This window comes from Trichechus manatus, unplaced genomic scaffold (genome assembly GCF_000243295.1).
Source record: "Trichechus manatus latirostris isolate Lorelei unplaced genomic scaffold, TriManLat1.0 scaffold00076, whole genome shotgun sequence".
NCBI classification, from domain to species: Eukaryota; Metazoa; Chordata; class Mammalia; order Sirenia; family Trichechidae; genus Trichechus; species Trichechus manatus.
Genome location: NW_004444012.1, coordinates 525,994 through 553,076, shown reverse-complemented (window position 1 = coordinate 553,076; position 27,083 = coordinate 525,994). Strand labels below are relative to the sequence as shown.

At 41.2% G+C, this 27,083-nt stretch overlaps 1 protein-coding gene, 1 long non-coding RNA gene and 1 pseudogene across 3 annotated transcripts; 1 reads left to right on the top strand and 2 right to left on the bottom strand.

Annotated features, from left to right (window-relative positions):
- Positions 1 to 14: 14 nt before the first annotated feature.
- EMC7 (ER membrane protein complex subunit 7) lies at positions 15 to 15,603 on the bottom strand. 2 transcript variants are annotated; one of them, XM_004380591.1, is made up of 5 exons: positions 15,284 to 15,603; positions 12,516 to 12,635; positions 6,129 to 6,267; positions 3,533 to 3,613; positions 554 to 1,017 (listed from the first exon to the last, which is right to left on the bottom strand). In XM_004380591.1, the coding sequence occupies exons 1-5, from the start codon at positions 15,514 to 15,516 to the stop codon at positions 865 to 867; spliced, it is 726 nt and encodes a 241-aa protein (XP_004380648.1). In that variant the 5' UTR covers positions 15,517 to 15,603; the 3' UTR covers positions 554 to 864. The 2 variants fall into 2 exon arrangements, with proteins under 2 accessions (XP_023590879.1, XP_004380648.1); XM_023735111.1 differs by lacking the exon at positions 12,516 to 12,635 and having other exon boundaries at positions 15 to 1,017; positions 15,284 to 15,534.
- LOC111821296 (caspase-3-like) lies at positions 8,674 to 12,507 on the bottom strand (annotated as a pseudogene).
- A 2,294-nt stretch (positions 15,604 to 17,897) lies between the features above and the next one.
- On the top strand, positions 17,898 to 25,921 carry LOC111821295 (uncharacterized). Its single transcript, XR_002824732.1, has 3 exons — positions 17,898 to 17,930; positions 24,733 to 25,000; positions 25,777 to 25,921. It is a non-coding gene; the product is annotated as an uncharacterized LOC111821295 (long non-coding RNA).
- Positions 25,922 to 27,083: the final 1,162 nt, after the last annotated feature.

Here is a 27,083-nt window from a genome sequence, read left to right as displayed (position 1 = left end):
TTCCTCCTGGCCATTCACTTCCTGTTATTATCTATGCTCCTCTTCCTCCTGGCCAATCACTTCCTGTTATTATCTGTGCTCCTCTTCCTCCTGGCTGTTCACTTCCTGTTATTATCTGTGCTCCCTAGATAATAAGCTCCACTGAGGACAGGCACTGGATATCATCCATCTTTGTATCCCACCTCAGAACTCAGCACATAGCTGGTACTCAATTATTTGTAAAATTAGCACCATACCTGAAGACTACAATGAAAAAACAAAAATCTGAAATCATCCGTCCGGATATAAATGAAACTAGCTGTAATAATAAAAATTAAAACTACATCAGGAACATGTGGTTCCACCTCAAATATTAGGAAATGTTAAATGCAGGGACAGGGCTCAGAATTTTGAAAGGTCGGGCTACACAAAAACCATGGTGCACGCCGCTCTAAGAATACCAACCATTTCTTTTTAAACAGGAAAGGTCAATTTCAAACCTCAGATAATGAAAGATAGAAGAAAACTGCAAGGGAAAAAAAAAGAAACATTAAGAGAAAAAAATGACAATTTTATCTTTGGATTAAGACTTATTTTAATATACATAATGTATAGTACATCATATAATTTATTAATGTCATTTTTCTATAGGACACTGTAATTAATTCAGTGACATCAATATTGACCTCAGACAAAGGATGAAAGCTGGATTTTCTTGTGTATCAAGTACAAAACATGTGCTCAAAGTTATGACATACAACAGTTAACAGGAGACCAACGTTCAGGTTGAGTCAAGTTTACAGTAGTTGCTTCACACAATTTTCCCTCAAGACTTGGCTGCCACCCAGTGTTGCGTGTCCGCAAATGCCAGCTCCGGACTGCCTACTACCTCCTCTTGCCAGCTCCACTTTTGCCTGTTTTACTGCTGCCGCTGCTAGACTTGCCCGATGATTTTGAAGAGAAGAGTCTTGTCATGAACTCAGAAACATCAGGCAATTCATGGTTGGAGTTCAGCATATTCATTGACTGCTCCATCTCCTGCAGGGAGACAAAGCAGAATGATATGAAATGCACTGGGGTCCTTCAAGTCATTTTAACTTCTAATACTCCCTATTGACGGAAGAAGGAGGCGAGTAGAACAAGTAAAAGGTATTGGTTCTGAGCGATGATGTAACGTCATACCAAAGAGCACTTCCACTGCACATCATTAGTAACCATATCTTGTACCTCCTTGAGCCCTGGTGGCACAGTGGTTAAGAGCTTGGCTGTTAACCAAAAGGTCAGCAGTTTGAATCCACCAGCGACTCCTTGGAAACCCTATGGGGCAGTTCTACTCTGTCCTATAGGGTCGCTAGGAGTCAGAATCGACTTGATGGCAATGGGTTTGGTTTTTTGGTTTTGTATCACTAAGCATTTTGATCCGTAGTAATGTTCAATAAATGCTTGACCGACCTTTCAAAATTCTGAGCCCTGCCCCTGTATTTAACATTTCCTAATATTTGAGGTGGAACCACATGTTCCTGATGTAGTTTTAATTTTTATTATTACAGTTAGTTTCAGTTATATCAGGATATATTAGGAGGGATGATTTCAGATTTTTTTTTTCATTCATTGACTCAGCTTATGGTTTTATAAAGAGTATTTTCTCTGATCATGGATATGTCTGATCATATTCCTGACACCGTATTTTATGCTTGCTGATTACAGTGCTTTTTAATTGTTTTAACTAGCTTTTTTTAAGCTCATGTTTTCTTTAGATGCGTATAACCAGGACACGAATCTTTAATTACTGTGTATCAAGGTATCAGAGAAGTTTGGAAGACAACTGTAGTTTTTCCAAGAGTTGTACCCTAACTCCACAGAGTCCAGTAGTAAGTCTGTAAGTATAGTATGTCTTGGGTGACCTCAAATACATCATCTAAGGTAAGCAACATAAACAAGTCACGGGTAGGACAGGATAAGGATCTGGCACTTTTATTTTGAGTCTGTGCCTGACTCTCCATTGAATCAACAACCTATAACGTGCTGTTCTGCTTCCACTATATTAATGTGTCTGCTTCATTTGAACTTTATGTGACATTTTCAAAAGTGAACTTAAAATTCGTATCAGTTCAGACACAAAATAAAATAACAAATATTATATTAGCTGTCATTTAAATTGAACACTACTAGAGTATGAGCTTGGCTTTCTCCCCAAAGGTAATTTATACGCAGGCTTTCAAGGAGAAGGTGTTTTTACAGATAAGGCAGGAAAAGAGACACTATAAACACAAATCATGTTAATATGCCCTAATAGTCGAGTTAAACGCATATGGTAATGAGTCTTGAGCCTCTGCAGAAATGTATCAACAAGTCTATTTCTGAATCTGTTCCATTCTGAAGCGCTTGAATCAACAACTTTTTATAGAACTTACTATGTCTAAGCACTTTGTAAAGAATGTACTTTTAATCCAATGTAACTTCTGATGTTTCCTTCTACTGATATCAGAGTTGAGTGATTTAACAGATACAAGGACTGCACAGGATATATTACTTTCTGACCAACAGTGAAGCAAAGATGCCAACATTTAGCAATAAAACATCATAAAGTTTTCTTTTTCCATGAAGCTTTCTTTGTTATTCCAGCTTGGAAAAGATACCTTACCTTCTACAGAGCTTCATCACCTACTCCCTTAACAAACATTTACTGTTTTCTGTGATTATTTATTTATATATATCTTCTTTTCCCATTAAAAAAAAAAAAATCGCCTGGTGGTAAACTGTGTGTTTTATGAATCCATTCCATTTCCTACATTTAACTGGACTACGAGCTTGTTGACAGGGATGCCATATAATTCATTTTTGTATACCCAGAATCCAGAACCTAGGAATTGATTAATAAATGTTGACTGAGTGTGGAACAAGCTGTAAACACATCAATACACTAAATACAATGGAGGAACTTGGAACTCAGAAGATAACTGTTGATGGTTGTTGGATGAAAGAACGAACAGTGGTTTTGAAAAACCCTAAAGACTCTTGCATGGAAGCCAGTATTTACAAGGGACAAAGTGGTGGCACTGAACTGGAAGCACCTTGCTCAGCCGCTCCTCTCTCCTGTAAAACCACTATGCTGTTTCCCTCCTCGCTCTATCTGAACTTCTTTTCTGTGTCCGAACACATAAAACTGAACGTGTACTCCAAAGAGAGTTTTGTTAAGTAAAGACAGATTATAGGATCTATCATTTTACAAAATATTCAGACCAGATACACCAAGATTGTTGAGCATTTCAACTATTTAACAGGTGACACACAGAGAGACTAGGACCAGGGAAAATCTTTTAGCTATCTGAAGAGACCCAGGCCTTTATTAGACAGAACCAACTGAATTTATTTGGTCCAATGGAAACAAACTAATTAAATGCCAAGAACACAATAATGGATGAACACAATCTCTAGATCATTTTGCCTTGGGAATTAGGATTAAGTTGAAAAAACTCTAGACACGTAGTCATAATCTAAACCCAGGTATCAGGATACAGTTCAAAACTCAACAGCTGCAAAGTCACCTTACCCGTCTCATGTCAGGATCACTTGTGTTGACCACTTTGGGCAAAAGCACAAATATCAACAATGGAAGAACCATCATCATAACCTGTGAAAGAAAAATAAACTCAGAAAAAAATATTCCCGTTTAACAGCAGAAAAAAAACCACTTAATAACCAACGATGAAGTTAAAGATTCAAATGTTGTGTACAGAATAAAACTAGCAGCAACCTACCCAATTCTACTCAGTCAGCTCTGCCGACAGCAAGGTGCTCAACATCTGACTGTCCTAGAGTGTCAGAGCCCTATCCATGCGTGTTGGGACTTTGTAGACGCCACACTTCACGTGAGCACCACGGATCATTCGGCAGAGCTGGCAGTTTTATTTAACACAAACCGCCCGCACACAGAGCTGTCTATTCACTTTCTTCAGTCTAGTCTGGCACTGGGATGGGTGATCCTGATGGCCAGCTGGGCTGCTCTTTCCAGATGACTTAGTGGTTCTTGGAGAAAACACTGTGAGGGATCCTAGCACAGTAAGATTCACTGCACATCAGCAGCACTTCCAGCTCCTGGACACCGTGTAGCAGAAACTTCCAGAGCTCTGGGCGGCACATACTGTGTTTTCTTTCTGCTCCCATAACCACGGTCAGAGGTCAACTTTTCATCCTCCGCATTCTTCCCATCTTTACCTTCCTACTATGTATAGACACAAGGATGTACATTTCTATCATCGTATTTATGCTAGTGGATGTGTAATGATGATGACGGCTAACATTTACATAGCACTTTGTATACCAGGCGTTAGCTCATTCAGTGCTCTCAACAATCTTACGAGATACATAATACACCCTGCTTTATAGATGAGGAAACTGAGGTACAGCGAGACTGTGCCGAAGTCACAGAGAAAGTGGGAGAGGGAGGATTCTTACCCAGATATTCTAAGAACCACACTAGAATTAGCCCCGCTCTCGCTAACGCACATCCCCTAGAGCCTGCAGTATGGTAACAGGCAACAACTTCAGCAGATCACATTTCTTTTTTTTCTTGTGATTTAAGTGAAAATTTACAATTCAAGTTAGTCTCTCATACAAAAATTTATACATACAATGTTGTGACCCCAATTGCTCTTCCTATACTGTGACAGCACACTCCTCCTTTCCACCCTGGATTTCCTGCATCCATTCAACCAGCTCCTAACCCTCTCCGCCTTCTCATCTTACCTCCGGACTGGAGCTGCCCATTTAGTCTCATGTATCTACTTGAACTAAGAAGCACATTCTTCATGAGTATCATTTTATGTCCCATAGTCCAGTCTAATCTTTGTCTGAAGAGTTGGCCTCGGGAATGGTTTAAGTTCTGGGCTAACAAAGAGTCTGGGGGCTTGCTTTCTGGGATTCCTCCAGTCTCAGTCAGACCATTAAGGCTGGTCTTTTTACTAGAATTTGAGTTCTGCACCCCACCGTTCTCCTGCTCCATCAGGGACTCTCTGTTGTGTTCCCTGTCAGGGCGGTCATTGGTGGTAGCCGGGCACCATCTAGTTCTTCTGGTCTCAGGCTGATGCAGTCTCTGGTTTATGTGGCACTTTCTGAGCAGATCAGAAATTACCTAGAAGACTTTAGCACTGAATACACTTCTATGGAATTTTGGAAATGAGAATGTGGAAGATATTTCGCAATAAGCTTTGGCATCTCATTGCTGATTTCTCTCATCTGATCTACTTTCCTGCTTCTTTATCCCTGAGAGAAGATGCTGAGTACTAATTGATTCCTCTCTAGAGGACATGTGGAGCCCTGGCAGCGCAGTGGTTAAGAACTCAGCTGCTAACCAAGAGGTCAGCAGTTCAAATTCACCAGATACTCCTTGGAAACCCTATAGGACAGTTCTACTCTGTCCTATAGGGTTGCTATAAGTCGAAATCGACTCAATAGCAACGGGTTTTAGAGGATGTACAGTCACCCGAGAATTCTTGTTTATGATCTAAATAACTACTGGCAAGGAATATAATAAAAACTTAGACAATTCCAAGACAATAACTCACCTTTAAAAAATAATCAAGGAAAAAAAAAAAAAAAGGAGAGAAAAGAAAAAAAGGCCAATTTGTTTCTAAAAAATATATTTTATTAGTGTTTTATCATTAGCGGGCACCATAACATTAGTTTCATGATAACACCAGATTCTTAAATTACCACAGAGTAACTTGTGTTCACCGTACATGCTAAAAAAGGAGCAAGAGAACTTGACTTGTGCCGTTAGCAGGGGCTGGTTAAATAAATGATGGCACATTTATTAACAGACTAATACGTAGCTGACATAAAGGAAGAGACAGCTCCATGTGTGACTCACTCTACACTCCTATCTGAATTTTAAAACAGTTCATTAGACCTTACAAGTATCTATTCGACTTCTATTGCACATTTCAATATCAAATGTGCAGTGCAATTTTCAATATAGTCTTTTCATTGTGTATTCCCAAAGCCACTATCTTCCTAGAATCTGTTCACAATTAACCTTTCACCAACAATCTGACCTCAGCTTTCTATCTCACAGGGATTGGAAATTTTCAACTGCCTAGAAGCAGTCAGGGATTAGTAGAGATGTTTCATTTTAGCCTGATACATACCATTGGGTTCATCAGAAAGTCTGTCCAGCCCCACGTTTCCCTCTTAATAAAGTAAGAAGGTGGACCTGAAGATTTCATTTGGAGAGGATAGGGCAGTCTGACCACTTCTGATGTTTTGATGTAATTCACATATCTCGCTCTGATAAAGAAACATGGGAAAAGCATCAGTCATTTTATTAAAAACATTACTAATTAAAAGAACTGCTTATATTAGCAATGCCTTCTATTTATTACCTCGACCTCAGGTGATAGAGCATCTAAACTCTTTATCTAAAAAATCCAAGCAAACTAACTTTATTTGCATGTCTAAAATACTCAGCGAGATGCAGAGAAAGAACATTAAACCTGAAATCAAGAGACCTAGTTTCCAGCTGTAGCTGTGTCATTACCTAGGCCTGTGGGATTAGGCAAATTCCTCAACTTCTCTGGTTATATCAAAAGTTCTCTTAGAATCCTTTTATGCAAAGTCCTCACTTTATTATAAACATACAAAAACGCTGAATTTTATTTTTTGATTGTCTGAGATATGCATTATTGGGTGCACCCGATCTTCAAGGCTATACAGCAGGAAGAATTTATGCCTCGAGAAAGCCTTGCGATAGTGCCATAAGTAACACTACATTCTCTCCAGAGATGCAACTAATTTTAATTGTAATCAGATTTAATTCTATCAAAACCCTCAGCCATGTTCACACATTACTTTTTGAAAATTGCCTCCCATACCTTCTCTACTATTTCCTTCTAGAATTTACATAAGATACAGGTTAGACCTGATCATCCTTCACTCCCCACCTCTTAAACTCTGATTCACACCATCCATTCTTTATCTGCGCTGTATTCTGGGCAATTTTTCCTGATCTATCTTCCAGTTCATCAATTCTCTCTTCAATCTTGGTTAACACATCGGAGTTTTATATTTCAATGCCTATATTTACTGCAGAAGTTCTATTTTACTCTTTTTTCAAGTATCTATGGTCTAACCCCATGGGACATCTCAGTCAACTGGCATACTATAGTTCATAAAATTTATGTTCTACCCCGAGCTGGGGGTCTTAAAAACGTGCGAGCAGCTATCTCTAAGCTTGCAATGCTAAAATGTATAAAAGTCACAATAAGTTCTGGAGGGTTTAGATTTAATAAAATAATATACATACACGTGTGTGTATATATAGACCTATACTTTTTTTACTTTTAAATGTACCACATTTTACTTATCCGTTCATCCACTGATGGGCACCAAAGATGTTTCCATCTTTTTTGCTAATATACACAGCAAAACATACACCATTTCAACACTTTCAACATGTACAATTTGGTGACACTGACTACATTCTTCAAGTTGTGCAACCATGCTCACCCTCCTTTTCTGAGTTGTTCCTCCCCATTAACATAAATTTACCACCCTCTAAGATTCCTATCTGATCTTTCGAGTTGCTGTTGTCAATTTGATCCCATACAGATAGTTCTTAAAAGAGAATAGTGCTCAAGGCAGAGATTTATTAGTTAAGTGAAACTACTGTTTTTTTTAACTGCACAATTCAATAATTTTTAGTAAATTTACCAAGTTATAACATCCATTTTTAGAACATTTCCATTATCCCAAAAAGATTTTTCATGTCCATTTATATAGTTTGTTCATTTTTAAAGCTCTGTGCCTCTAAAAAGACATGAGAAAGTTGATACCTAAGGAGGTTCAACTATTTTGAAACAATTCATTTATTCCATCAAAAAATATGGAAGGTACTGCCTTCAAGTTTCATGTGATAGCTCAAACAAAGAAGAGACGTTACCACTTAAAATTGTTTCACATACTTTCTGGTCAGATTAGACCAAAGGCAGTGCTACTGCATGAGACAACAACAAAAAACCAAATAAACAAATTGGGGGTTATAATTGAAGGCTGAATCTGAAGAATCCAGACATCTACAGAACTGATTCCAGCTTCAGACGGATTTGTGCTATTCCATGCTCACACTCTGAATAGCCCAAAATTCTTTTCACCTCAATTTCAAACCACATGTTAATCTACCTAGAAATTCTAAATTTTTTTCCCATTCTGCCAGCCTTTAATACCGTGCTTTTCTTCTTCTTCTCAAGATCCTAACTTTGAGATAAACTCTACAATGGAATCTACCGTTTTCCCCAGAAATCCTGTATTTCCGTTGTACATTAAAGGAGGAGGAAACTATAGAAATTTCTAGTTCAGAGTAGTATCAAATAGGTACTAAAGGGTATTATCAAAATATCCCAGTGAAAAACAGATGATGAATAGTATTTCCAATTAGAAAAGCTAATTTTCAACTTTAATAAAAAGGGCTATGAAAATGGGAAGTCCAAGTTATATACTTACAACACCTATACTTCCTCTGTTGGAGCACTTCTACATGCCACTGTCACTGCTTTACCATGGGCATCTCTGGGAAAGAACCATCTAAGTCGAGCCTACTATTATGTCCTCAGGGTCTAACATAGCTCTTGGCCATAAGAGTTGCTCCATCAATATTAAATAAAAGAAACCAATTAGTACGGCGGGGGGTAGGGGGGTGGTGGGAGGTGGGGAATGATGCTACAGATAAAGCATTTAATACCGTTTCAGTTATAACTTTCAGAGTGTTTTTGCTCCCATGGTAGGTAATCTTATCTTTTCTCTATTTAATCATAATAAAGTTTTAAAATACAATTTAAGCCAGAGGAGGACGACACTCAACTTTATCCACGTTCAGATTAAAACAATAGGAGAATATTTTATATTTTTTAAGGAATATCAGTAGTTTAAATAAGAAACTTTTCTATCTTAACTATAAATTATAAAAGGAATATATAATGAAGTATTCAGGAGCCTGGCCTTTGGTGAAAATTAACCTTAAAAGGTTAATGTTTTCATGTTTTTAATTTTTTGAAGACGGCATGTGTTTTCAATAGTGGAATGCAAGCTTACCAACTGAGTGTGTTCAAATTTGTAGTTGGTAATATGGATTTTGAAAATTTCATGTGGGCATACATTTTCCCACAAAACATTGGTGGTAGTCTGGCACAGTGTTTAGTGGGCTCTGTCTGTCCCAAGGATCTTTTTTACAAAATTGTCACACAGCAACCACCTTAAGATATCACTACATTCTACACTTACTTAGAAAAATACAGACCTAGTAAAAATGAATAGCTGTCATTTGTTAATGTGAGTTTATTTCTTCAAGCAAAAGGAAAGCTAACTAGAAACGTCAGACTGAAAGTCACACACAGGACGATGCAGGGATGGCTCAGCACGTCCGTGGGAGGGAGGCTGTGTGCTGCGCAGTTCCTCTCTGGCCTTCAGCTTCCTCCTGCACCAAAGGAGAGGCTCAGAGTGGATGATTTCTAAAGTCCTGTGGCCGTGCTCCTTTCGTTTCAGAGGACGGTGTAAGACGTTACCACTGTTTTCTTTGGATTGTAAACTTCCACAGAAAATAATGTAGTGTGCTAAAAATTTTACTACAAAGAGTACTATGATTTTTACTGTGATTCTGACCACCTTTGGAAAATTTCTATTTTAGAAGCTTCTGATTTGGTTGACTTACTTAGAGATTCCTGCCTTGGAAGCCATCCCCTGCGTACACCTGTATAAGCTGGCAGTCCTTTTCTGAAGCCGTAGTCTATGGCTCTGCCTTCTTCACAAAGGCTACGCAGTGTCTGCTCAGGATCAAACCACCTTCACTCTCATTACCAAGAGTCCAGCTAACTTATTTACCGCTCTTTCCTTACATTCCACTGTTTATCATACAAGTTGTACTTTGGCATGTTTCTCCAGAATTTCTTCAGTTCAGGCTGCTAATAATGAAGCATGAAGTTTGAGGTTTTTACATAACAGCTTCTCAGGTATTTTGCTGGTATGTGAAACAATTAATTTGCATAGGGACAAATGACAGGACACTTATGCTGATAGATCAGCTGCGTCTCAGCACCCAATGGTTGTGATTCTGTCCCTCCATTTAACATTGCATTTGGCTTTAAAAGAGTCACTCAGTGTGCTCACACTCTCAAATAAAATTTCTAGTTTCTTTTCCAATATTAAATAAGATTTTTTTTTTTTTTTAACCACAAAGACATGCTCAGGACAAAACATTACAAAACCATGAGCTCAGGTCAGGTAAATGTTCTAGAACTGCAATTAACCAGTTTTAAAAGTAAAGATCTTCACAGACAAATAGATTTGCTGCTTATAAAATAAACAATATCACCCGTGAGTACTGTGCTCCCTTAAACAATCAACTCTATGAGACCAAACGATGAACAGCTACCCAAAAGCAAAGATGAGAAGTCAAGGAAGGGAAGGGAAGCTAGATCAATGGAAACAGAACAAACAGAATGGAAATAACGAGAATGCTGACACATTGTAAAAATGGTACCCAACAGCCCGGAATAATCTGCATAAAAATTGTTTAAGGGGAACCTAATTTGCTGTGTAAACTTTCACCTAAAACACAAAAAAATATTATTAAGAAAAAAAAAAGTAAAGGTCTTCAAACCTTTGATCATGCCAGTGGATCCTCAAGTTCTGGGATATATTATTACACATCATCATTTCTATAGTTTGAGAAAAACTAAAACCCATAGTCTTAAGTGGGGGCGTACTATTAGAATTCATTACTCCAATGTGTAACTTTTTCATAATTAACTTGAAAATTCATAGTATAGTATCACTTAAACTTGCTAATTATGTAAATTTACAACCATTTCCTCTCATAACAATTATAACATTATCCATTTTAATTTATTCCTAATTAAATTTGATTTCAACTACCTGATTTTGAGTTTGAGGTAGCTTCACGGGGGTTCTATTGCTATGAAAATGGTATGTTTCAAAAAACCATCTGACGTATTAGACTTAAATAAGAGAAGAAAACAGTATGAGTTATACCATTTTCTCACTTGGCTTACAATCTAAAAAATAACCAACCATTTCTTCAGTGATTAAAATACAGTTCCTTTGTAAGCATGGACACAATGCATGGAATCTGCTTCTCTGCATGAAAAGTAGAGTCAGGGACTCAAATTCTGTTGCAACCTTCCGGTTAACCCGAGTGAGGATGTGCATGAGCTCAAGTTTGTGAGTATACTGTTTCAGCACAGCACAGAGTGAATGGATAAACCAGGAGCCATCCTTGGAATTTCACCAGGAATAGTAACCAGGTGCTGTAGAATACGCGTATAAGAAGTCTGCCTCAACCGGTATTTTCTGACATGTCATGTCTTCATCAAACCACTGTCTGCCTCAATGCCACAGTCCAAGTCTGTACCTCTGCAGTCCTGAATAATGAAAAGTTCAGACTTTCCAGTTAGACTTCTACAATTAACTCCTCTAAAGAAAACTGTTAATTTTTTTAGGTCGACAGGTCCATCTGTTCCAAAAATGACTCCTTCATCACCATGGCTTAGAAGCACATAAATAAACCTATTCGTTTTGCCATGATCTTCTTCAGACACATTGCACATCAATTCCAAAATTTCTTCACGTGTGAGATCATTTTTATTCCTGACTTTGTATTTCAAGTTCCTGAATGTTTCCCTGAGGCTTGCTGCACCTACATCTGTACCAGACCGAGATGCCATTCCAGTGCTTGGATGAAAGTTTTTATTATTATTATACATAAGCCCATCTCAGGATAATCCATTTTATAACAACTGTCCAAGGATATTTCGGAGTCCACTGATTTGCTTCCATGGAAGATCTTTGTTTCCAGATTTTTAATGGATTTTGAATCCACTGAGTTTTCAGTGTTCTCCATCGACACTTTTATTAAAGTATGCTAAAAGTCCAATTCAGGGCATCAACTCCAGGGGAAGGCTTTCTCTCTGTCAGCCTTCTCATCAATCTTCCCCCGGACTAGGAGCTTCTCCATGCAGGGACCCTGCGTCCAAAGGATGCGCTCTTCTCCTGGCACTGCTTTCTTGGTGGTGTGAGGTCCCCTGTCCCAAGGACATTTGGAGGGTGACACCTTCCATTTTGTTACACTGGTCTTCCAAATATCACTCACTCACTCATGCACGCACGCATGCACACGCACACACACACGGAGAGAGAGAGCCAAATCCAGCAGGACTCCCTAGCTATCGCACAGGAAGCCATAAACATGCTTACAAGGATTATGTAGCTATCCAAAAGCCAAAAGAGACAAAAGTTTGACCCAATCATACTTCCTGGATGCACTGCCTCATACGTAAACCTTTTAACTTAGCGAATTTTCACCAAAGACCATTTCTTTCATTTTTCACCATTACACAGGCCCCACTGGAGGGTGGCAGGTACTTTTAGTGGGACAAGCAGCCTTCTGAGAAACCCGTGAACCTGAAAATGTTTGTGGGTGCATTCTGTCCCAAGACGAATAAAAGGGTTAAATCAAGCACCCTCACCTCATTTTTCCTTTTGAAGTGATATCCACTCGAACAGGATCAAACCTGTAAGCTGGAGATATAACTTCCACTACATAAGATCCAGAAGGTATATCATGAACCACAAAACTCCCATCTGTCCTGGAAAAATGAAAACCACATTTAGCCACTACTGATCAACAGCTTACTCTTTACTTATGTTTTAAATCACACATCTGTTAATGCCCAAGTTAACGCCAATAAAAACGACATTAAAAGCACATGGCGAGAGTTGTCCCACACTTTATCTTCCATAATTACACTGAGTGGGTTCTGTAACGACTTCCACTCCAGAGTAGCAGAGAACCCTGACACAGAAAGTATTTCTGGATCTCCTGTGGGACAGAGATGACAGGTGACAGGAGCATGGTTCCTATTCTGAAGCCATGTCCTCATTTCCTTTGAAGGGAAGCTATCGATACACATTATTACTACAATATTAAAAAAAAAAACCCAGTCGTTGTCGAGTCAATTCCAACTAATCGTTAGGGTTCCAATTTACCAATCCCTCAATAATTTCTTACTACTAAAAATAGCATTTTGTTGTTTTTCTTTCTTTCTCTCTTTTTCTCTTTAAACACATAATACAAAAAAAAAAAAAAAAAGGTACTCAAGTCTTTGTTCCACTTGCTACAAATAGTTCCCATCTACTTTGGTTATGTCTTTGTGTATGTAGAAGTTTAAAATGTTTATGTAGTTAAAACCATTTGCTTTTTCCTTTCTGATTTCTTCTTAACCTTTTAAAGTTAGAAGACTATCTCATCAAGAGCTCATTTTCTTCTAGGTTTTTAATTTTTCCCTTTATTTAAAAAAGTCAAAGATCAAAATTAATTTGTTTTGAAAATGACAAACTGCTATTCTAAGGAAAAAAGAAGTTTCTGTTCTCAAAAGCTCAATTTTATCAGAAAATCCTCAGTATCATATGTTAAAATAATGCTTCTTTAATCACTAGGATCTTTCAGTTAGAGGTATAGATGATACTGACCACATGCAAAGTATTTACTAAACAGCAGAAAAGGTGTTCCATACTACTTCACAGCACATTAAACTAAAACAGAACTGAAATGCAAACATCAAGTTCACTTATTCCTAGGTTTATACAAGCTTAAACCAAAAAAAAAGCAAACCCGTTGCCGTCAAGTCAATTCCAACTCACAGTGACCCTACAGGACAGAGCAGAACTGCCCCGCAGGGCTTCCAAGGAGCGGCTGGTGGATTCGAACTGCCTGCCTTTTGGTTAGCAGCCGAGCTCTTAACTACTGCGCCACCAGAGCTTAGAGGTGATAATAGCCCTGAAGGTGTAAACTCCAGGGGAATGCACAATCTGGTTGCTTTCCCACATTCTGACTACATTGTTTAACCTTTTCAATAAACTCTTCTGAATTTTTCTAATTCAAGGGTGCCATCTGCTTCTGCTGGGACTCTGACTGAAGCAATTTCAAAACATTTTTCTACGTCCAGAAAAAAAATAATTAAACTTATGATTATACAATAAAATATCAGAAATAACAGCCTAAAGTAAAAGCAAATATAGTTTCCATTCTGAAGTAAATATTTTACTACAGGAAGATAACATATAAATTTCGTAACGAAAATCTAAAAACTTGGCTTTAAAAATGTATTCTACAATGTGTAGCCCGTGCTGGATCTTCACTTGAAAGAACAATTATATAAAAACATTTTTAATGTTTAATGAGAGCTTTATTATTAAAGCATCATGAATTAGGGTGAACCCTAAAGAATGCACTAATGCCAGATCATTAATAACAAACACCATTAAAATAACAGTTGCAAAGTTTATTTGTCAATCATAGCTGAAATTCTCATTCAAGGGCACCTGGATGGCCTCAACAAATTTGGAAATCAGATTTAGAATCAAATGTCCACACTTAAGTTGTCTGGTTTTCAGATACCCCTTGCTGGTGGACAGGCCCACCAAAGAAATACTTCCTCTCCTAAACATTCTCTTTCAGCTCGAAGTATCACTTTCAAGCAACAATAGAAAAGATTTAAAACATCATATTTGTGCCTAGACGTTCGAGAAGCAGACTGCTGCAAAACGTAAGTCTTTTTACATAGGCTGAAATCCCATTTCTACTAACAGCTGAAAAGGACAGAACCCGTGTAGAGAAACCCTAGTCTCACATAAACGCCAAGTGTGATGTTGTAAATCCCTCAGTGAATTCAGGTGTAAAAAAGAACAACAATCCCACCCCAAGTTAAAAAAAGGCGCTTTGATTAGGGACTTCAGGGCCCATTAATCCTAGAAGCAACATTAGCTTCCCAGTCTATGTCATCACTAGGAGCCCTTTGGGCTTTGAGAATTCCCACTTGTTTAGCATCTCTCGACGCAACACCAGCTACCAAAAGACTAAATTGACTGCAACAATAGGTCAGGTTCCTGAGAAATCAGACGAAATGCAAAGGCAAAGAGCCGGCAAGAGACAAATAACGGGTCCACCTGTCTCCAGGCTCAGGAGCGGTCATTCCCATAAAGGGCCCAAGCGGGGGTGAAAATAACCCCACTGCTCTGGCCCCGCGGCGAGCACCTGCCACTCTCATCCTGAGGTCCGGGTCGCGAGGGCAAGGCGTCCCACTGCCTCCAAGGTCTCCGCGCCCGGACCGCTAGCGGCGCCCGCCCCTCCGCCCGGCGACAGCGACGTCGTCCCGTCCTGACACTTAGCTCTCCTGGGGGAATCGCCCTCCAGCCGCCATCCCAACCGCCTTCCCGCTGCCCTCAGGATGCTCACTTAAGGAAGCCGACGTGCTCTTCTCCATCTACCAGCACTCGGGCCGCCGAGATCCAGTCCTGCGGCTTCACCCCTGGAACAACTGCACGCCCCTCAATCTTGAAGCGGTCTCCTACACCGACCCCGCTTCCCCCCGACCCCTCGGCAGCAGCTCCGGGCGCCTCTGAGCTCTGGACATCCCCTGAGAGCAGCAGCAGCAGGACGGAAAGGAAGCCCCACAGAGCAGCCGCCATGACAGCAGCTCTCAGCGGTCAGGCAGTCAGCTCCGGAAGCCCTTCGCGTTTCCCCGCCGCAGTCGCTGCCGGCCTGCTGTCGTCATCACTGCGCGCCCGCCTCTGGCCGGAACTGGAGCCTCAAACTGGAGCGAAGGAGCCTGACGCCGTCGGCGGGCGAGGCGGAAGGACTGTCCCGGCTCCTCCCGCTCAGGACTGGAAGGCCGTCGGTCACGTGGCTTCGGTGCGTTGAAAGGAGCAGCCCTCACAGTGAAAATGGTGACGGGTGCGTTGCTGTGGCAGCCGCGGAGGCCGAGGACGTCACGAAAGTAAGAATGACAGTTCTGACAGAGGCAAGGATCTGAGGCGTCTGCAAGTGAGACCCCGGCTTCGCGAGAAATAGGTCCAGAGAGCGTTTTAAGAACGTCGAGATTCCCCGAGACCTAGACGAACAGATAAAAAGGCACGTTGCAGATTAGAATATATAGAATGCCTCGTTTGTGAGTGGTTGAAGGAGATACTGTCTCTGCAAAGAAAATATCTGGAAAAATAGACGAACTGTTAACTAAGGGCTGCCTCTGGCGGAAAGGGCGAGAGAGCAGGACTGGGCAATTTTAAAATATAACTTGAATTGTAAACTTTCACTTAAAGCACAACAGCTAAAAAAAAAAAAAAAAACTGACACTACACCATTCGTACGGTTTAGGGTGCTTTACCAGGAGCGTAACTTTAGGGCATGGGGTGGGGGCTGCCGTTGTTGATCGTGGGGGCTAGAGTCAAGATTTCAGAGATAATCGGCTCCGGTCCTTTCATTTTCCCTAATAATAGAGAAGGGAAGTGACTTGCCCAAGGTTTCCGTTGGTCTTGAACATTGCCCGCCCTACTGCAGATCCCTGTTAAAGACCATCAAGGGCAATGTATGGCTTTGTCCTGTGCAGTCCTAGCGTTAGCCTCCCGGGAAAGGGTGACAAAAATGGAAAGAAAAAAATGCAAGAGCCTAGTACTCCAAGCCCTTTCAGGGGCTCGGGACGCGACGCTGGGGCTGCGCCATACTCTGATCTTCCAGGCAGCGACTGCCGCTTGGGGTGCTTTCCCTCATCCCTGAGTATGGCTGTTTCTTCACATTTGCTCTTTGGAAGGAGCAAGTCTGCTCAGAAGAAAAAAAAAACAAAATTAGACTTTTTCTGTTTGCCGGATAAACCTCGTAATTGTTGAGGGAACTGGTGATCTGGGTTTAGGAGGTTGACAAGCAGCTGGCTGATTTCTTCATAAATTTTTTTTTTTTTTTTTTGAGAAGGTTTATTTTTGTCTTATTTGCTTTAAAATCTGTTTAATTTTGGATAGGTAACACATTCACATGTGAGAAGGTAAAAGTCAGTTTAGGACTGAGGAAGCAAAAATCAGCACAGTTCATAATCCGTCTACGATGTACCTAATAGACCCAGGGCCGGTGGCAAGGCCGTCAGAAAACCATGTTTCTTCCAAGGCCACACCACAGCTGCAAAAGTTCTAAGCAAAATAAAACAAAACAAACCCAGATAACTGTGAAATCAGTCTGACTCATGGTGACCCCACGTGTTGCAGAATAGAACTCCGTAGGGTTTTTTCAAGGCTTTGAACCTTTTGGAAGCAGATTGCCAGGCCTTTCTTCTGAGGTGCCTTTGGGTGGGTTTGAGGCACTTCTGAGTGGGTTCGAACTGCCAGCCTTTTGGTTAGCAGTTCAGCACTTAACCATTTGGGCCGCCCAGGGACTCCTAAAATGACTGATAACCCTTTTCTTTCCTGTCATTACTGCTTTCTTACCATTACTTCCCTGGCCCTGCTTTCTTCCTCTCACCTCCTGAACAAAGATTGCCGAGAAACCCAATCCAGAGCTGATGTTTGCTTCCCTTAGACCTCTTAGAATAATTCAGCAGAAGCCCAAACGCTCTTAATCATTTCTCTGTATTCCCTCTTACTGATACACCCGTGGTGTGCACTCTTCCTTGAAGCAGTAAGCTGAAAAACCTAACGTTGTTTGACTACAGGAGTGTTCCTGGTGGTCTTTAACTGATGGACTTTATCGCATGGTACAACATTCAAATGGTACTAAAGGGTATACAGAGAAAAGTCTGCCACTCACTTCTCTCCCCCAGCCACCAACTTTCTCAAGAGGCAATCACTGCTGTCAGTTTCCTGATTATTCACCCAAAATTTACATATGGTATGCTGCAAATTGTGTATAAAAAGGGGACAGGAATATATATATTTAGTATATAATAAAGAAACATATAAATAATATAATATTTTTGTAATTAATATACTATTTAATATATATTGTTATATAAATATATGATGTTGTTGTTAGGTGGCATCGAGTCGGTTCCGACTCATAGCAACCCTGCGTATAACAGAACGAAACACTGCCTGGTCCTGTGCTGTCCTCACAATAGTAGGTATGTTTGAACCCGTTGCTGCAGCCACTGTGTTAGTCCATCTTATTGCGGGTCTTCCTCTTTCGCTGACCCTCTACTTTACCAAGCATGTTGTCCTTCTCCAGGGATTGGTCCCTCCTGATAACACGTCCAAAGTAATCAAGACAGCGTCTCACCATCCTTGCTTCTAAGGAGCATTCTGGTTGTACCTCCGAGCAGATTTGTTTGTTCCTCTGGAAGCCCATGGTCTATTCAGTATTCTTTGCCAATGTTGTAATTCAAATGCATCAGTTCTCCTTTAGTCTTCCTTTTCCATTGTCCAGCTTTCACATGCATTCTGTGCAAAGGCATTCGACTCTGTGGGTCATAGCAAATGATGGATAACATTGCGAAGAATGGGAATTCCAGAACACTTAATTGTGCTTATGTGGAACCTGTACGTAGACCAAGAGGCAGTCGTTCAAACAGAAAAAGTGGATACTGTGGTTTAAAATCGGAAAAGGTGTGTGCGGTGGTTGTATCCTTTCACCATACTTTTTCAGTCTGTGTGCTGAGCAAATAATCTGAGAAACTGGACTATATGAAGAAGATCGTGGCATCAGGATTGGAGGAAGACTCATTAACAATCTGCAATATGCGGATGACACAACCTTGCTTGCTGAAAGTGAAGAGGACTTGAAGCACTTATTGATGAAGATCAAAGACTACAGACTTCAGTATGGATTACACCTCAACATAAAGAAAACAAAAATCCTCACAACTGAACCAATAAGCAATATCATGATAAACAGAGAAAATTTTGAAGTTGTTAAGAATTTAATTTTACATGGATCAACTGTCAATGCCCATGGAAGCAGCAATCAAGAAATCAAACGATGTATTGCATTGGGCAAATCTGCTGCAAAAGACCTCTTACATCTTACAAAGCAAAGATGTCACTTTGATGACTAAGGTGTGCCTGACCCAAGCCATGGTAATTTTGGTAGATTTTGTCAAAATGCCTTCTGCAAAAGTTGTGCCAACTTTCACTCTTACTAGGAATGTATAAAACCCATTGCTGTCCAGTCAGTTCCAGCTCACAGAGACCCTGTGTGTTTCAGAGTAGAACTGTGTCCATAGGGTCTTTAATGTCTGTAATCTTGTGGGAGTAAATTGCCAGGCCTTTCTCCTGGACTAGACTTGGTAGATTCAGACTGCCAATTAGTAACAGCACTCCAACAGTGCGTTGGAGTGCCTTATTCCCTAGGCTAGACTTGGTAGATTCAGACTGCCAATTAGTAACAGCGCTCCAACAGTGCGTTGGAGTGCCTTATTCCCTTGTACTCTCACCAAGAAGTGTGTTATCCTACTTTATTTTTGCCAAATGGATGGGTTAAAAATGACTTCCCAGTTTTAGTTTGTGTTTTTCTTATTATAAGTGAGGTGGAGCATTGCATAAATGTTAAAGAGCTATTTGTAGTTCCTTTTCTGTGACTTCCCTGATTTGTGTTCTTTGCCCATTTTCAATTGAATTGTCTTTTCTTACTGATTTGGAGGCGCTCTTAAACATGAGGGAAATTATATCTTTTTTCTTTTTTTATTGTTGTGCTTTAAGTGAAAGTTTATAATCCAAGTTAGTCTCTTATACAAAACTTTATGCACATATTGTTATGTGACCCCAGTTGCTCTCCCTGTACTGTGACAGCACACTCCTCCTTTCCACCCTGGGTTTCCCGTGTCCATTCAACCAGCTCCTGTCCCTTTCTGCCTTCTCATCTCCTCTCTGGACAGGAGCTGCCCATTAGGTCTCATGTATGTACTTGAGCTAAGAGGCACACTCTTCACGAGTATCAGGGGAATTATATTTTTGTGATATGAGCTGTAAATACTTTTCTCTAGTCTGTTCTTTGTATTCTGATGTCTGGTCTCCAGTTGTCATCCCTCACTGTCTAAACAATGAGTTACAAAACTATTACAAATAAACAGGAGCTGGGAAAATGGGGACTGTCTTCATGGGCATTGCCCAGAATGAGAAGTGAGTCATTGGAAGCATTTTAGATCCCGCTGGTTTTTAAGTCCTTGTTGAGAGTGTATCTGACCTCTCCTCCCCTACCTTCACCCATACTTAGTGACTGACCCCACTGGAGGAGGTCTCCCTGTCTTAGCCCCCCCGCCCCCGCCACGCGGTCAGTCGGATCTGAGATGTATTGTGGGATTAGCAGAGAGCAGCTGAAGAGGAATGAAGCCATGTGTTCTGCCATGAAGAATAAAAGCCCTCAAAATGCTCATTTTAAACTACAAGGCTCTGCCTATTACGTTCATTCCTCTGGAACTGTTGGGCTGATCCCTGAGACAGGCGCTCATTTCAGTCCTAAGCAGAGCAGGTTAAGCATTTTTGAAGCCCCAATAAAAAGATTTCGATGTGCTGCCACCCTCTCCACCACCAACAACTGCCAAAACTGTGCTAAACCACGAAATAAAATATCACTTTTCTAAAATGATGCAAAATCTACAAATACACTGAAATAAAAACTAGCATCATTCCAAGTTTTCTGATTTTCTGTCATGTATCCTTGGTGACTGCTTTGCTGATATCTTAGACACATGTTCAGTTTGACTCGTAGGTAATCAGTGTTGGTTCTTACCCATATAGGAGCTGTGAAGTTTACTTTTTGTTTGGGTAAAGGGTGGGAGAGGACCAGCAGCAAACAGCAGCTGAGCTCTCTGCATCTCCATCTCTGTGTTTCTCTTCCTTCCTGTATGTCATTGTCACCCTAGTACCCAAGTATCCAATGATTGGACCCCTCGAATGCTAGGCTTACCCCTCCAGAGGCATTAGATGGCTGTGAGAAGCCTCTATACTGTTTTCAGGTGGCGTGAAGTTCTCCTGTTTCTGCTCTTCTCAGTCGGACCACAGGAAGAGCGTAGATCCTTGACTCCAGATAATTCAAGAGTTATTCTGTAATGTAGTGCTGTGGACTCCCGCCTTATATGAGAACCTATAATTATAATGAAATATTTGAGAAAGATTGTTTTTGTTGGGCTTGGTCTTTTTGCCAAGCCAGATCCCTTCCCTACCCCGTCCCATCTAGGGTGCTTGCATTTTGGAGTCCTGGTGGTGGAGTGGTTAAGAGCTACAGCTACGCTGCTAACCAAAAGGCTGGCAGTTCGAATTCACCTTGGAAACCCTAGGGGGCAGTTCTACTCTGACTGTAGGGTTGCTATGGGTTGGAATCGACTGGACGGCTATGGGTTTGGTTTTTGGTTTTACCCTGCTTTGTGTTCTGGAAGGCAGGATCTCTAAGGACTACAAAATCCCCTTACCTTCTGACTTCCAGTGTTCAGCCAGTGGGAGGTACCAGGAGGCTTTCTCTCTGAATCAGTCCTTCTGAGCACTCCACCTGCTTCCTGCCAGGACCCTGGCCCATACAGACTTATCTTCACGTGGGAAATGGTGGGAAATGATCTTCACAGGCCTTTCTTTCATTCGTCTTCCTCTTCCTTTTGGCTGCCTGGCTCTTGGCTTCTTCCTGTCACAGCCACAAGAGGGTGAGCCAGGATAGGGACGGAGAGAAAACTCAACATCCGTGTGTCAGGGATTTTTATAAATGCTGGATTACACCAGCAGAGGTTAACTCTGGGTTTTATAGGTAGTATTTATTTTCTTTTTAAAAAGTCTTCTGTGTGTTTCTGATTTTTTGGTTTAATATTTTTATATTCAGGAAAAAAAAGCTGTTTTTAAAAATAAAGGTAGAAGCTGAAATTGCTAAAAATATATAATACAGTTTGCTTTGAACTGTTAAAATTGGAACCTGCCAAAAAATAGTTGTCATCCCTACCTAGAGTTTTTGTAATCCGTTTGCGTGGCAGCATGGGTGACAGTTTGGATATGTTTTCCCCTCTGTCTCGGTATTCTGCCCGTCAGCACTTCTCAGCGTCACTGTGCCTTTCCAACTATTCTTCACACGTCAGTATCTATTGAAAAAGGTTATAAGGTGTGCCTGGTGACGCAGTGGGTAAGAGCTTGGCTGCTAACCAAAAGGTCAGCAGTTCGAATCCACCAGCTGCTCCTTGGAAACCCTGTGGGGCAGTTCTGCTCTGTCCTATAGGGTCGCTATGAGTCGGAATCGACTCCACGGCGCCAGGTTTGATTTTAGTTTTATAAGGTATGACTACAAAGAAATGAGAACCATACCTTTAGCTACTTCTATATTTAAGTCAGTGGGTTTGCTTTAAAAAAAAAAAAAATGGAGTAACACTAGCATATTGCTTGGGAAACCTCAGCTGATCTAGTCCCCGAAAACCTAAACTCGTTGCTGGCAAGTCGATTCCAACTCACAGCGACCCTATAGGGCAGAGTAGAACTGCCCCATAGGGTTTCCAAGGCTGTAAATCTTTACAGGAGCAGACTACTACGTCTTTCTCTCGTGGAGCAGCTCTGGTAGGTTCCAGTCGTCAACCTTTTGGTTAGCAGCTGAGCACTTAACTACTGCACCACCAGGGCTTCTTAATCCCCAAATACCCTGCTATTTAAATGATTTTTGCCCTGTACATTTTCAGATCTCATTTACTTCAAGTAGATTAGCTAATCTTCTCACTGAAGTGAACCAGAGCCAATTCTCCTAATATTTAAAAATGCCTGTCATCTGTTAGGACCCTGGATTTGGCTTTCTAAGTCCCCTGTCCTTAGAGGGAAGCCAAGAGGTGTCCTGGCATGCTAAAACACATTACAACAGAGAGTTCAGTCTCTCCATTTACTCTAAATTCTCATCCTTCCCGCCAGATTCTGTGAAAAACTGACGTCAGACAAACTGGGGTGGAAACAACCTATAAACGTGAAGGGGAAGCAGTCATCTTAGTTACTAAGAAATGATGCAAAATTCTGAACACCCCAGGACAGCCTAGCTAGAGTACTTTGTAAATACTCAAATGTAAATATTGTTGGTTCCTGTAGCTGAACGGTAGTGAATAAGAAGCCCGAGTGTCAGGAGGAAGGAGCGATGTTACCCGACCCATGGGCGTTAGGGCTCCCCTGGACTGCGGGACCCAGCTTCTCGCCGGCCTGCGGCTGCAGTGTGTTGTTGTTAGTGCTGACGAGTTTATTTCACCTCACAGCGACCCCATGGGACAGAGTGGAACTGCCCCATAAGGTTTTCTAGGCTGTAATCTTTGCAGGAATAGATCGACAGGTCTTCCTCCTGCAGAGCGTCTGGGTAGGGTTAAACCGCCAGCCTTTTGGTTAGCAGCCTAGTGTTTAGGAATGCCCAGTGCACTACAGGGCTCTAGGCTAAAGGTCTGGCTCTAAGACAAGTCACAACCTGGGAAGTACAGTAATGAACTCCAGCGGCACACAAGGCTCCCCCAGGCATTCCCTCCAGTGCAGCCCCTGGCTGTCTGCTGAGAGGGCCAGCCCTCAGGAAGCAGTAGCCCTGTTTACATCTGTGCATTTTAAGGAGGGAAGCGGCTCTTCTTCACACCTTGATTTGAGCCTTACTGTCTTTTCTTGGCCATCTTCTTCACATTTGTTGGAAGATCCCTCTGCTGCTTGTGGGATCTCACGGGGCTGGAGTTGTTTGGTCAGGAATTTGGGGGTTTTTATGCAATCATACCGCTTCTGTGCGGTCTTCCCTGCACAGGAAATGCAGAGTATTTTCTAGGCATAGATTCTTCTAAAACTGGCAGTGCCTCGCAACTTCCACATGTGTATATATCAGCTGGGGATTTTATAAAAACGTGCATTCTGATTAGAAAGGTCTGGGCAGGGACTGAGAGTCTGCATTTCTAACAAATGCTTCACGCTGCTGGCCCACAGACTGCACTCTGACTAGGAGTCGGGGAGAGCTGTGTCTTCAAAGTAGGGTCCTTTGTTCACGGGTAGGTTGAGAATGCGCCAGTCCAGTTGCTGAAATACATAAACCCTTTCTTTAGTTCCTGGGATCATGTGACAAGCAGCTCCGCAGAGTTTCATTTTTATATAGAACTATGCTATATTTGTGAGCTATTAAGGGTCATTGAAATTGGGCATTCATGAGCTGGCGGTACAGTATTAGAGTCTGTCACAGGGCCACGTTATGATTTTTGTGGGCGCCAGGCACTTGTGCCTTTGTGGGCCTTTTCTCCACAAAAAAAATTAACAATAATAAATTAAAAGTTATATTTTATAACGAGATTGGCACGAAGATGAATATAATCCAGGCTGATTTAATATTGTAAGTTCACTATTATTATATTTATTTTTCTTATTATTTTTTAAGGAAATTAAAGCATTTTTGTGGGCCCCTAAAAGTATCATGGACCCCAGGCGCTGTGCCTCCCTTGCCTAATGGATAAGCCGGCCTTGGTTTACCGAGGGCTGTTAACTCAGGGTTCCGTGAGCGAGACTGGCAGCCATACGGTAGTTGGCAGGGGGCTGAGTTCTCCCAGTTAATGAGCAGAGGCAGATAGTTAGAATTCCTGCAATTGTCAGACTGGACGCTGTCTGAAACACTGCACATCAGCAGTGCTGTGCGTCGGTCACAGCTCTCGACTGCTGCTTTTGCTGCTTTTTGATTATAAATCAGCATTGTGTGCTTTATTTGGATAGGTGTGACTCGAGAGAGTTTAGTGATACAAACTGACATTTTTGCCTATAGTTTTCCAAACACTAGACTTGAACACATGTATTATTACAGTTCATTAACAGTCATTCAGCCCTTTATTGCTAAAGCAGATATAGACAGAATCTCCCTCAATCTGGGCAACTTTCAGTTGTCAGGGCCTGTCTACAAATTCATATTCCTCTCATAAAATACATGCAGGTGACTCATATGTATTCCTTTTTCTGTTCTTTGTTTTATGTCTGAAGAGTCAGCTTGAATGTTGAAGGTTTCATCAGTGAAGACAGGAGAGTAGATCGAACCAGATACTGAAGAGATGGTAGTAGAAATCCTGAACAGGTCGGCTGAGAGTGGCAAAAGAGATGACAGTGATGTCAGGAAAGAAGATCTGGGGGAGAAAGACAGAAGTCTGGAAGCGTCAGGGGAGACAGAGAGCTACGCTGGCCTCCCATTCTGGACCAGGAAAAAGGGTGTGGGTGAAGGAATGCTGTCCTGGACGCATAGCTGACCCTCGCGGTAAGTTACGATGGAACCACAAATTTTTTTTTTTTTGCAGATTCTTTTTTATGCTAGTATAGAGTGTCATTTCCATCTGTGATTAGTGCATTAAAGGCTTTTTCATCCTGGCACATCTAAATGGTCACGGTAACTAACATTTATGTTTCAGAATTGACTAAATTCTCCCCCGTAAACTATGTCATTTGAAACCAACATTCTTAAAGTCCTTACATTCAAGGTGTATTAGCTGACAGCAAAGTTTAAAATATTAAAGCATATTTTAAATTAGATTAAATTCTAAATTTTACTCCTAATTTCACCACCCTAAGATAGCAGCTTGAGAAGCCCTGGTGGTGCAGTGGTTAAAGCACTCAGCTGCTAACTGAAAGGTTGGTGGTTCAAAACCACCAGTGGCTCCACGGGAGAAAGATCTGGCCATCTGCTTCCATAAAGATTTATAGCCTTGGAAATCCCATGGAGCAGTTCTACTCTGTCCTGTAGGGTTGCTGTGAGTCAGAATTGACTTGACAGCATGGGTTTGCTTTTGGTTTTATTTCTTTGTGCTCTTTTCTAAGCTTTATCCATATGTACCTAGTAATTATTATATGGTTGAACCAGCCAAGTACGAATTTGTATTGTCCTCTTTTCCCTTAGTAAGATAACACCTTTCCATGTTTCTATAGTCATCTACTTATCATTTTAATGGCAGTACAATATTTTATTATGTTGATATTACTTAGCTTTTCAATTATATTGATATTATTAACCATTACCCTGTTTTTGGTTGTTTCCAGTTTTCACTAACACTACTAAAAAGTTCTATGGAACTGTAACTTTTTGGAGGATAAACTCCTAGAAATGAGGTAAACATATATAAATATTCCGTAGAAGCTTAACTTTTGTTCTGTTATTTGAAGCCGTTGTGATGGTTAAGATTGTGTGTCAACTTGGCTGGGCCATGATTCTCCATGTTTTAATGTAATCACTCCCATGATTGAACATACTGTGAGTTGCCAATCAGATGAAAGGCAGTCTCCTTGGGGGTGTGGCCCGCATCTGTATATAAGCAGATGTTCTGGCATTTTGCTCTCTCTGGATCCTGGGGCTGCTTCCTGTCATCTCATCTCCCGTTCTTGGGACTCGAGCTGTCAGCTTATCTGCCGAACCCAGGATTCATCGATCTGCACAGCCTGTGAGTGGGAGCCCTGCTCTCTGACCTTCTGATCTTGGGCTTGCCAGCTTCTGCAGCTGTGTGACTTGGGAGAGGCCTCTACCCTGATCCACGGACTTGGGATGTTCTAGCCTCTATAATCACGTGAGCTGTTTCCTTGATGTAATCTCTGTCTCTATGTATATTTATACACTTTACTGGTTTTGCTTCTCTGGAGAACCCAGCCTAAGAATTTGGTATCGGGAGTGGTTCTAGAGGAACAAAATTGTAAGGATGAATTTTCTAAATTGGTCCTCAAGTCTGGTTAGTCATAAAGACGTTGATGACTCTGCTTCCAGCAGTAAAGAGGTCACTGCTAGTCCATGGAGCGAGGTGGCGATACAAATACGCAAAATATCACCCCTGGTAGATCAGGTATTGGTGAAAGGTGAGGCTCAGGGTGAACACACGTGTGATATCTTTTTACAGCTTTGTCAGAATGAGAAGTATAAGGAAGCTGGTTGGTTTGTCCTCCTTTCACTAGACAAACTGATGAAGGAAAGAGATGGGCTCAGGGCTTCAGAGTTAAGGCTCAAGTGCCGCGTACATGACCTCAAGGCTTCCACTTGTGCTTTGAAAGAAAGCCTTATTTCTTGTAGTAACAGAGCTTAAATTGCTGAAACTCTACCCCATAGTCTTATTGTAAGAGTGGCTGAATTACAACGCCAGCTCAATTGCAAACCTCGAGAGGTGTCTGAGGTTAAAGTAAGGGCATTGATTGGGAAGAGATGGGATCCTGAGACTTGGGATGGGGACATAGGGGCAGATAATCAGGAAGCGGGGGACACTGAACCTGTAAATTCTGTTGAATCACTCCTGCCAGCAGAACCAGTCCCATCTGAAGAGATTACTTCATGTTTTTCTGCTAAACCACCCTGCCCAGAAAAACCA